General features: G+C 34.4%; 1 protein-coding gene across 5 annotated transcripts in view; it reads right to left on the reverse strand.

Moving 5' to 3' along the window:
* Positions 1 to 9,873, reverse strand: part of LOC126814441 (4'-phosphopantetheine phosphatase) — a 28,382-nt gene extending 18,509 nt beyond the window's left edge. Inside the window, exons 1-7 of one of the 5 annotated variants that reach the window (XM_050539564.1) lie at positions 9,804 to 9,873; positions 5,290 to 5,430; positions 4,944 to 5,020; positions 3,588 to 3,805; positions 926 to 1,109; positions 562 to 654; positions 95 to 257 (exon numbers count right to left, since the gene is read on the reverse strand). In XM_050539564.1, coding sequence (XP_050395521.1) covers positions 95 to 257; positions 562 to 654; positions 926 to 1,109; positions 3,588 to 3,805; positions 4,944 to 5,020; positions 5,290 to 5,383 — 829 coding nt within the window. In that variant the 5' untranslated portion in view covers positions 5,384 to 5,430; positions 9,804 to 9,873. Of the gene's footprint in view, positions 1 to 94; positions 258 to 561; positions 655 to 925; positions 3,112 to 3,587; positions 3,806 to 4,943; positions 5,021 to 5,289; positions 6,971 to 9,803 lie in introns of those variants that run through there. The other 4 variants (XM_050539565.2, XM_050539562.2, XM_050539568.2 and 1 more) reach the window with 4 other exon arrangements.
* Positions 9,874 to 10,651: the final 778 nt, after the last annotated feature.

Raw genomic sequence — 10,651 nt, forward strand, 5'->3', positions numbered from 1 at the left:
ATCTACTTTAAATACAGAACTGGCAATTATGTTGACAACTAGTTTTCTATAATTCCATTTGTATCTGTGGTGTCCTAAGTAATAAAAAACTTACTATTTTTGTCTTTTGTAGATCTGGCAGCCTTTGCGAAACTACTGGCTATAATATCACCTGGTAAACCAATAGTAGCATAAGCACCACCATATATATCTTTAACTAACATATCTACTGATCTATGATCACCTTGCTCTGCTAACTCTACTAATTCATCAAAGCTCTACAAAATAACATGAAGACGAATATTAATGTCAGTGTAATAGCCAGGACTTTGATATGGAAGGAGCCCAATCCACTTATACCCTCTGACATACCACCCTGCTTTCATTCCCCAGTCCACATTCTGACACCCTTAGCATTTCACTCAGGTAGTCTATAACCCTCTAACATTCCCATCTGAAGTCTTTAAAGGTTTCAAATAATGTATTATAAGTAATTTTGTTTAAATATTCAAGTATTTCTATGAAAAAGATTCAAAATAAAAAAGTTTTCCTTTAAAAAAAAAAGAAAAAAAGAATACAAACCTTTGCCTTTGTTAAAAGAGAGCCTAAACCCCAAAAAGTACCTCCACCAGTCGATGTACCACCTATTCTTTCATATTTATTTTCTGATTCTACCTAAAACAAATTTTGATGTTAAATTGATTTTTCTGTAATATTGGTTTAGTTGAACGATATATTCTACTCTAAAGCCATAAACAAAAATATTCTTAGATAACCCTGTATCACTTGAAAAGTGCTGCATGACCTGTTTTTATTTTAAAAAAATAAAAAATCCAAATTATTTACTGTGCGTTCATATTTTATAATGAGAAAGAAATGACTAAAATTTACTCCATGGAGACATAAGATTGAAGGATTAGCATTGACATTTGAGTGTAAATCTTACCTTAATTAAACTAACGCCTGATCCTATATTTACTAATAAATAAGGAAATATATTATGATTGACACCTTGAAACTTATATTCTGGGTTTCCATGACGTTGATATATAAAGGCTTCATCAGGTATATTCTTCAGTAAAAAATTACAGCCAGTTATTAAACACTCCATTTCATCTTCTTTATCTACCCTACAAATTACAACATAATCATAACCATAGCCTACGACATGAGAGTTATATCAAATATATTGTTCTTTAATAAATGGTCCAAAAATTAACTAATTTATTCAATGTTTACCATTAATCTTTACTTACTGCCCACTTAAATCACTTGATATTAAATTATATTTTAATGTTATTACTGTACACTTAATAATATACCCGATATTAAATCTGCACTTATTTTACACCTGGGGGGTTTGAATGGCCGAATGGTTAGCGTTAGCACGTGCGTGCGCTGTATCATAAGGCCTGTCATTGAGTCAACTGGCGTGGTTTCGAATCTCCCCTGTTGTACGTGACAAGGAGTAGGGTTGCCTGTCCAACCTTGTGGGTTTTCTCCGGGTCCTCCGGTTTCCTCCCACTGCTAAAGACCCCTATGTGCAAGCGAATTATTGAAATAAAATTAAACCATATGTTAGTCCCGAAATGACCTAGTCTGTGTCAAGTGGACGTTAAACCCCATTTCTCTCTCTCTCTATTTTACACCTAATTGACCTGATATCAATCTGTACTTACTGTACACCTAATTTACCTGATATTAAATCAGTACTTATACTGTATACTTAATATACCTGATACTAAATCTGTACTTATTGCACACCTAATTTACCTGATATCAATCTGTACTTACTGTACACCTAACTTAGCTGATATTAAATCTGTACTTACTGTATACTTAATATACTTGATACTAAATCTGTACTCATAATTTACATGATATAAAATCTGTACTAACTATACACCTAATTTACCTGATATTAAATCTGTTCTTACTGTACACCTAATTTACCTATTAAATCTGTTCTTAGTCTTAGTGTACACCTAATTTACCTGATATTAAATCTGTTCTTATTGTACACCTAATTTACCTGATATTAAATCTGTTCTTATTGTACACCTGATTTACCTGATATCAAATCTGTACTTACTGTACCCCTAATTTACCCGATATCAAATCTGTACTTACTGCACACCTAACTTACTGGATATTAAATCTGCACTTACTGCACACCTAATTTACCCGATATCAAATCTGTTCTTACTGCACACCTAATTTACTGGATGACCTGGCGCCTGGTACGTTCGGGCATTTTTATGCGCGAACTCTTAGGTTTTTTTTACTGGCATGCGCACAGGTACTATTTCTTTTTCTTTTAACAAGTACCCAAATCGGGGATTTCGTGCGGAGGTAGTTCGGAGGTAAACAGTCTGTGAAGTACAACACTTGCCACTGTACCTGTGTATCGCTAATTATAAACCGAATGTGTGAAGACAGTTCATACATATCACTCAAAAATTTTTCAGTACAAACTCAGTTGATTCACGCTCGATTTGCTACTAAACAAACCCATCGGTTTATTTTCTCAACAGTGTGACCCGAAGTGACCGCGGATTTATTGACCTTGTATGAACTTATCCATAGCTATATCCTTACACCGAGAGAAATTATCTAGTCTCGGTGAAAAGAACCATGGTCATCTGGTAGAAAATTACTTTTGTATTTTTTGGAACGGAAAACAGTGTTTTTAGAAGCAAACTAACCTGCCGCACATGAGGAAGTCATTATACTAATAATAAAAGGCGAGACCCTCTTTTTGCGGCGCAGGCTTATCACTGAGTAGTAAACCGTCCACAAACAATAATATAGGAAGCCTAGTGACGAGTGTAGTAACGTAAGTAGGCTATAAACTATAGGTTTGAGTCGAGATTACTCGCTTTCAGTTTACTCTGTTTTTGCGATAACCAATTATGTGAGAAATACCATACTGACATTCGGTTTTTAAAAGTTGTACGCCAACTAAATGCGTTTGTTAGATACTGACAGAGCAGCCCCCAGTCGAACAATCGCCGCCCGAGCTGTCTTCGTCAGCTAGTTTCACAATATCGTGCAATAGGTGTATTAATGTGATTTTTAGGTTTAACCCCGCAAACAATGCCAAAATAGTGTTTTCACTGCTTACAGAAAACTGAAATTTAAAAAAAAAATTTTTTATGAGGGTGACCCTCCCACACACTCCCTAACGAGCTGTCGCTCGGTCTGCGCAGCCTCATGCCTGGCACATACTGTCAACATTGTATATTTTTCCGTTTCCGCCCTTCCCCCCCACAATATATATTTCAGGGCTACGTTGCGATGGTACCAGCATACCCAGTTGTTGACACCCATTACATCACTCCTGTCTAACAAATCATAAAGCTGTGGTGTTACGGTGGCGGCATAGTATTTCACCGTAACACCACAGCCACTCTAACCATTCATAATACATCTAACTATCCCTTTACAGCACTTCACTCCCTACACATTTCCCCTCGTCCTACTTGCCCAAACGTCAATAACACATCTCATACATCCAGTTCGCTGATTAACCCTTGTACCACGTCTACTGGATATTAAATCTGTACTTACTGTACAGATAATTTACTGGATATTAAATCTGTACTTACTGTACACCTAATTTACTGGATATTAAATCTGTATATTTATGAGCTCCACCACCTGTAGCTTTAATATATTTATCTTTCATAAACTCTGTTGATTCTATCAGATTTATTTTGATAAAGTCAAGACATGTTTCAATATATTTGGTTTCAAACTTGATAAAATGTAGACGTAATATGCTCTCCTCTGTTTCAGATATATTATACACATGTTCTGAACTATCCTGAAAGAAGAAATTCTACATTTTATTAAACATACATTATGCAAGAGCTAAATCTGCCTATTGCAAGTCTTTATTCAGATGTTATAGAAATTATTAATTAGACCTATATTTACACGACGAGTTCAAAATCAACTCTGTAAATCCACGGATGGCATGGATACAGTTTGGATTTAAATAGTCATTTATTTAAAATTAAATCAATAAATGGCAGACCAAGCTAACGTTTACTGTTAGTCGCTGATGTCACCACCAGAAACTGGTGATGAAAGGTCTGCCAAGCGAGGTTACCATAGCCATTGAGCATGTTACTTAAAGATTTAGATAAAGAACTAGCCATTCTTGCTATAATAGTTCTAAAGTAGATGATCTAAAATGAATAATTTGAAAATTTCATTCAAATTACTCTATTGCAAGCCAAGATATTAGCCTTTGAAGGTTTGACAGACGTGTGCAATAATCTCAACCACCGTACTGGTTGATCGAAGCTAAGTCTCGGTCCTCCATATTTGATTAAATCAAAGTATGGCTGAACCATTCTAATCTATTTAATATTGGAGAAATCTGATGCCATTGAGAGTTGATAAAGGCCTGGATCAGTTAATTAATGTCTAATTAATACTTTAGAAAACATTTCAAGCCTAAAGAAAGACCTGCAATAGACAGATTTAGCTCTTGCATAATGCATGTTTAATAATCGAGAATATGTGGGAGGAGTTATCTTCTGTCAATTCTCATAGACGGTGCAGACACAATTGATGCCTATTTCTAGTCCAAACTTCCAACAGTGACAATTCCGTTCAGAACAAAGTAATTTGAATGAAATTTTCAACATTTTATTTTTTTATCATCTATTTTGGAATTATTATAGCAAGAATGGCCAACTCTTTATAAAACTCTTAACTGATGTATCTTTAATAATCAAAAAATAGATATTTAGTTTCAAACTGTGCAGCAAGTTTTTATAAAAACCTTCTATGAACTCAGCTTTATTAGTAAATTTGACTGAAATAATAACTCTGGAAAACTTTTTTCGATATTTCCAATCCAAATATTTTTAAATTAAAAAGGATTTTAGCATCAATTCTGTGCAAAAAGAGAATTTGTTACAAATTTTTGGAATTAAATTAATTTTACTCACCTGTTCTGGTTCATCAAATACCATAGAAGTTCTTCTTTGTATTGTAGAACAATATGCTAGTTTAGCTAAAGATCCTCCTAAAATATAGAACCCGAAATAAATCCATGTTGCCTTCTAAATGGTGTTTTAATTTAATTGAATCATTGGGGGTTAGGTAGCTAGGTGGTGAAACACATGTAGATCAGATGACGTGTTATATCTATCTCTATTGACCATAAACTTCCTATTCTCTCTTGCAGCTATTGTAGTATATTCATGTATAGGTGAATACTGTTAGTCCAGGTATGTTGATTCTGTATGCCAAAGTTAATAGAAGTCGACTCAACATCAACAAACTTACACTTACCAATATCTATAGCAAACTGTTTGGCATTCTTTAAATTCCTAAACAGTGTCTCTGTTGGTAATTCTATGCTTCGTGCATAACTTTTAGCTGTCATGGTTTATGTATTAAGTTCTGTATTAATAATACTCTTATACATTAATTCTGAAATACATTCAAAGTTAAACTCGACCTGCAAGCAGCACTGAAACAGCTTTCAGGAATCAGACAGGAAGGGTGTTTTTTCTACTACTTACAGTTTACAGATCATTGTCGAGATAGATTTAACAAGTGGTATTGGAACTTAACTTCCTGTACCAGAAGTTTCAGAAAAGAAAGGAAAATTAGAAGAACATTATCAAATATTTAACGATATTTAGCAAATAATTGATAGTCTGAGTCCGTCTTGTTTAGGACTAGTTACCTCCCTTATACTATTAGAAGCATTATTCAAAAATATAACGATTTTTCGACTTTTTTCAAAGATTGTGGCCCTTTTTGAACCATTTATATTATATTGTGGCTTTTAAATTTGGATTCACACCCTAGACCAAAGTTAGGACTCTAAGTAACAGAAGTTTATAAAATGAAATAAGAGTAGTTTTCGAGATAAAAGCGTCTGAATAGGCTCCAAAAAAGAAAATATTAGATTTTCAGCATCCCATAATATATTGCCTAACCAGTGAATTTGTACTATTTGGATGTCATAAGATCGTCCATTATTCGGGCTATCCAATGCGACTTTAGTTGTTTTGATTCGGAGAAATCTGGCATAGTTATTACTTTTTTCACAAGATCACCATTTGTTTTACTTTATCCAGTTTTTTTTTCAAAATATCAGATATTTTTTCGACTACCGGTACTTCCGGTTTTTGGATCATTGTCAGGATAGTTTTAACAATTTGTTTGGATATTTAACTTTCTGTACCAGAAGTGTCAGAAACATCCATTGCACTGTTTTCAAAACAAAGAAAAATAGAAGAGCATTTTTAGTAATTTAAGGATTTTTCTACTTTTTTCAAAGATTGAGGCTCTTTCTGGACCACTTATATTATTTCAATGCTTTTATTTTGAGATTCGTAGAAAAATCGTAGGTGTCGTTTTCGAGAAAAGGGCGTCTCAAAAGGCTCCAAAACAGAAAATACTAGATTTTTGGCGTACCATAATTTATTATCTAACCATTGAAATCGTATCATTCAGATGTTATATGACAGTCCATAAATGGGGCCATCCAACGACACTTTAGTTCTTTTGGTCCGCTAACATCTGACGGAGAATTATAACCAACAAGCCAACAGTGAGGCTGATGTCCCCCGCCGAAATAGGAAAATAATTAGAGGACACATATAAATTTATCACAAATTATCTTTCACAAAGTATTGAACAATCAAACAGTATATCTTTACTTATAGTCTAACAATCAAAGTAGGAGAGTTATTGTTTTCCAAAGTCTCGACCAATCAAATTGCGTATCGCTCTGCTTACCCTGAGCAGAAAATGCTCATTATCAAACTTAGTCAAGGTATTACTGTAATGAAACTATACACCAAGTTTCATCAATCTCACTTAATTAGAACTAAAGTTATCGTGTCCCAAAGCATCAACCAATCAAATTGCTTATCTCTGCTTACCCTAAGCGGAAAATGCTCATCTTCGAACTCCATCAAGGCATTGACCTAATCAACACATACACCAAGTTTGAACATTCTAGCTTAATTAGGAAGAGAGTTATCGTGCCCCAAAGTATCAACCAATCAAATTGCTTATCTCTGCTTACCCTAAGCGGAAAATGCTCATCTTCGAACTCCATCAAGGCATTGACCTAATAAACACATACAGCAAGTTTGAACATTCTAGCTCAATTAAAAGTTATCGTGTCCCAAAGCATCAACCAATCAAATTGCTTATCTCTGCTTACCCTAAGCGGAAAATGCTCATCTTCGAACTCCATCAAGGCATTGACCTAATCAACACATACACCAAGTTTGAACATTCTAGCCCAATTAGGAAGAGAGTTATCATGTCCCAAAGCATCAACCAATCAAATTGCTTATCTCTGCTTACCCTAAGCGGAAAATGCTCATCTTCGAACTCCATCAAGGCATTGACCTAATAAACACATACACCAAGTTTGAACATTCTACCTCAATTAGGAAGAGAGTTATTGTGTCCCAAAAAGTGTGACGGACAGACAGACGGACAGACGGACAGACAGACAGACAGACGGACAGACAGACGGACGAACCCATTTTAATAGTCCCCTGCTTTCTTCGAAAGGCGGGGGACAATAATACATATGTCATTATTATGTCTGAATTGCGACTAATTATTATTGTTAGAATGTGCACACACCTGTATGGTTATTTAATCCAGAAGCATTCAAAGCGAAAGAATTGGTTATAAAACCGTCATAAATTATAAAACCGTCATTTTCTGACGTAAAAGTAACCATAACCATAATGATGTAAAAGTAACGTAAATTTAACCATAAAATTTTACCATTATTGTATTGGACGCAAACCAAAATCTTAGCTAAATGACGTAAATTTAACTCATTGGAGGTCTTAATTCACTACTTGGTACAAATAAATTCATTGATTTGACATGCTTGATTTGACTACATTCACATGCCAATTTAAAAATATAAGAATAATTTTATTACGAAGCAGCCATAGCCTGTATAATATTTACAGAGAAAGTTGTACAAAAATGTTCATAATTTTAAGATAGTAAGCACAGAAATCGTTTCATCAATTTATTGTCCAATTCACTTGTCAAATATGCAAAGTTCATCATATTTTCATCCCACAAAAATACCAATGTGAAAGCATAGAAACACCAAAGCACAGATAAACAGTCAGCAATTAATGGTCCATTTCACTTTCTAATTGCAAAGTGCTAAGTTTATCCAATTTTCAACCAAAAATATTGAAAATTTCTTGGTCATATTCTTTTTGATTTTTTTGAAAAACACATAATTATTAGGGGGGATTTTTACCTACTGGTACTTTCCAAAAGGGGGGATTATTACCAGTGGGACTTTTACTGGGGGGATTTTTACCAGGGAGATTTTTACTGGGGGGGATTATCATCGCATATCAACATCACTACCCTCCTCAATCCACGAATAGTGTTATAATTTTAAGCTGAAACAAGACATTATGAAGAAACAATATTGCCATGCTGTTTTTAGCCACGATTGGGTGCCTTAATTTAGTTCACCTGGCAAACTTAATTTCATTATTAATGCATGTAACATCTTAAAAATAAGTTAATTTTATACTATTTGGACTTAATACACATATGCAGCCCAATCTAGTGAAACAACTTTCGTTTATCTGCAAATATCTTAATAAAGTGAATCAGGCATCAATTTTTATCAAAATTGATACGGACGGACATTCAAAATTACATTGCATTAGTCAATAGTCATGTGCAACTCGTATCGGGTTAGTACTTTGATTGGATGTTGTATATGTCATAAATATTAGCCATGCTTTCATGACATATATATAAAATATAAGATGTCAAATTTAAAATACCGGAAAAAGCAAGCTAATAGTTAAAAAAAGGTGGATTGTACCTGTATCAGGTAGGATTACGTGTTTAATTGAAGTTGGCATGGCAAAAATGTTATAAATAACAATAAACAATCAATTGTCAGGTTTCTTTATTGAAAGCCCGATATGATCTCCATCTGATCTCTGTCGGTGTTTGCCAGATGGATCTATTTTATATAGTACCATCTCTTATCTCAAAACACAGAGGGTTGAGAGATGGGGTTTCTTATCTACTAGTGTTTAAATTGATCAGCAATATGACACAAAATAAAAACTATTCCTGATATTGAATATTATTTTATTTTTTTTAAAGGGACAATAACACTCTGGCTGGCTTGACAGCTCCAGAAAATAAAAAATAGCCTTATTCTAAGTACTAGATGTGTTAGTGTCTTTCCTGTTGTGTAAATTATCCATTAAATCATATTTTACTTGTCCAGAGGGTTCAAAAATATTTTTAAATCCAAGTCACATTTAAAGAGCTTTAAGTCAGGCTTTTCAAATCATTTAGTTGAATTTTTCCAATTTTTTAAATTAGGTGTGTTAAGATGAAATTTATATCACCAATTAATTGGAATATTGTAAAATTAATAGTACAATTTGTTGACCAGAATAAAGATTGGGACATATAAATATTATTCAGTTACAACAAGAGTGGTATTGAGCCTTGAAACAATAAAAATAGAAAAAAATTCTCCCCTCCCCGTCTCATATTGTTGGTGAAAAAGGAACGATTACCATTTAGTTTGTTAAAAGTGACCTTATTCCGTATGGAAAAGTCCCATTATAAAATATTTTATTATTATTTTATTAAAATTAATTAATTATCTCTGCACCAGTTCAGGTTGAACCTCAAGAGTTTGTTCACACTCCTTTACTTATTTGATGATGATGAACAAAAGCAACATCTATTACAGGATTTAAATGGTTAATTTAAAGAAATGTTAAAATTATATAGGTCTGCTCTCGCTCTTTAACCTTTTCATATTCTTTCGACCGTCCGATGTGCAATGTTTGTAAACATTGAAAGACATCCAAATTTGATTTCTATAGTTAAAGATTTGTTTGACAAAGGGGGGTAATCCAATAGTTAAGAGAGAGAGAGAGAGGGAGAGAGAGAGATGGGGTTTAACGTCCACTCGATACAAACTGGGTCATTTCGGGACTAACATATGGTTTAATTTTTTATTTCAATAATTCGCTTGCTCGTAGGGGTCTTTAGCAGTTGGAGGAAACCGGAGGACCCGGAGAAAACCCACGAGGTTGGACAGCTACTACTAGGCGACCCTACTCCTTGTCACGTACAACCGGGGATTCGAAACCACGCCAGTTGATTCAATGACAGGCTTTATGATACAGCATTCGGCCATCCACCCCCCCCCCCCAATAATTAAGAACTAGGAATCGAACTTAACGTATTTATATTTTTACTTAATTACATTTTCATCTAAATTGCTTAATTTAATTGTTGTTTTGTTGGTGGTTTTTTTTTTGTTATTTCCTTTGTGGGTGTGGGTGGGTGTGGGCGGGCGGGCGGTTACGGTACGGGTCTAATCACCGGAATTCACATTTTTAAAAACACCGGAATTCACGCAAGACCTTGGACTATTTACTTATATTTTGTATTATTATTAATTATACATTACTTATATAAACACCGAAAATCACCGGAATTCCCCTGTAATGAGTTCGCAATACTAACGTTTTTTCCGTCCACAACGCGTTACAACCCAGGCTCAAGACCGCTACATCCGGGTCACTCATCTGCGTGACAGATTCTGCCCAGCGACTCGAACAGGTGCAGCAGTCGTCGGAAGACAAGGACC

Source organism: Patella vulgata, chromosome 3, assembly GCF_932274485.2.
Source record: "Patella vulgata chromosome 3, xgPatVulg1.2, whole genome shotgun sequence".
NCBI classification, from domain to species: Eukaryota; Metazoa; Mollusca; class Gastropoda; family Patellidae; genus Patella; species Patella vulgata.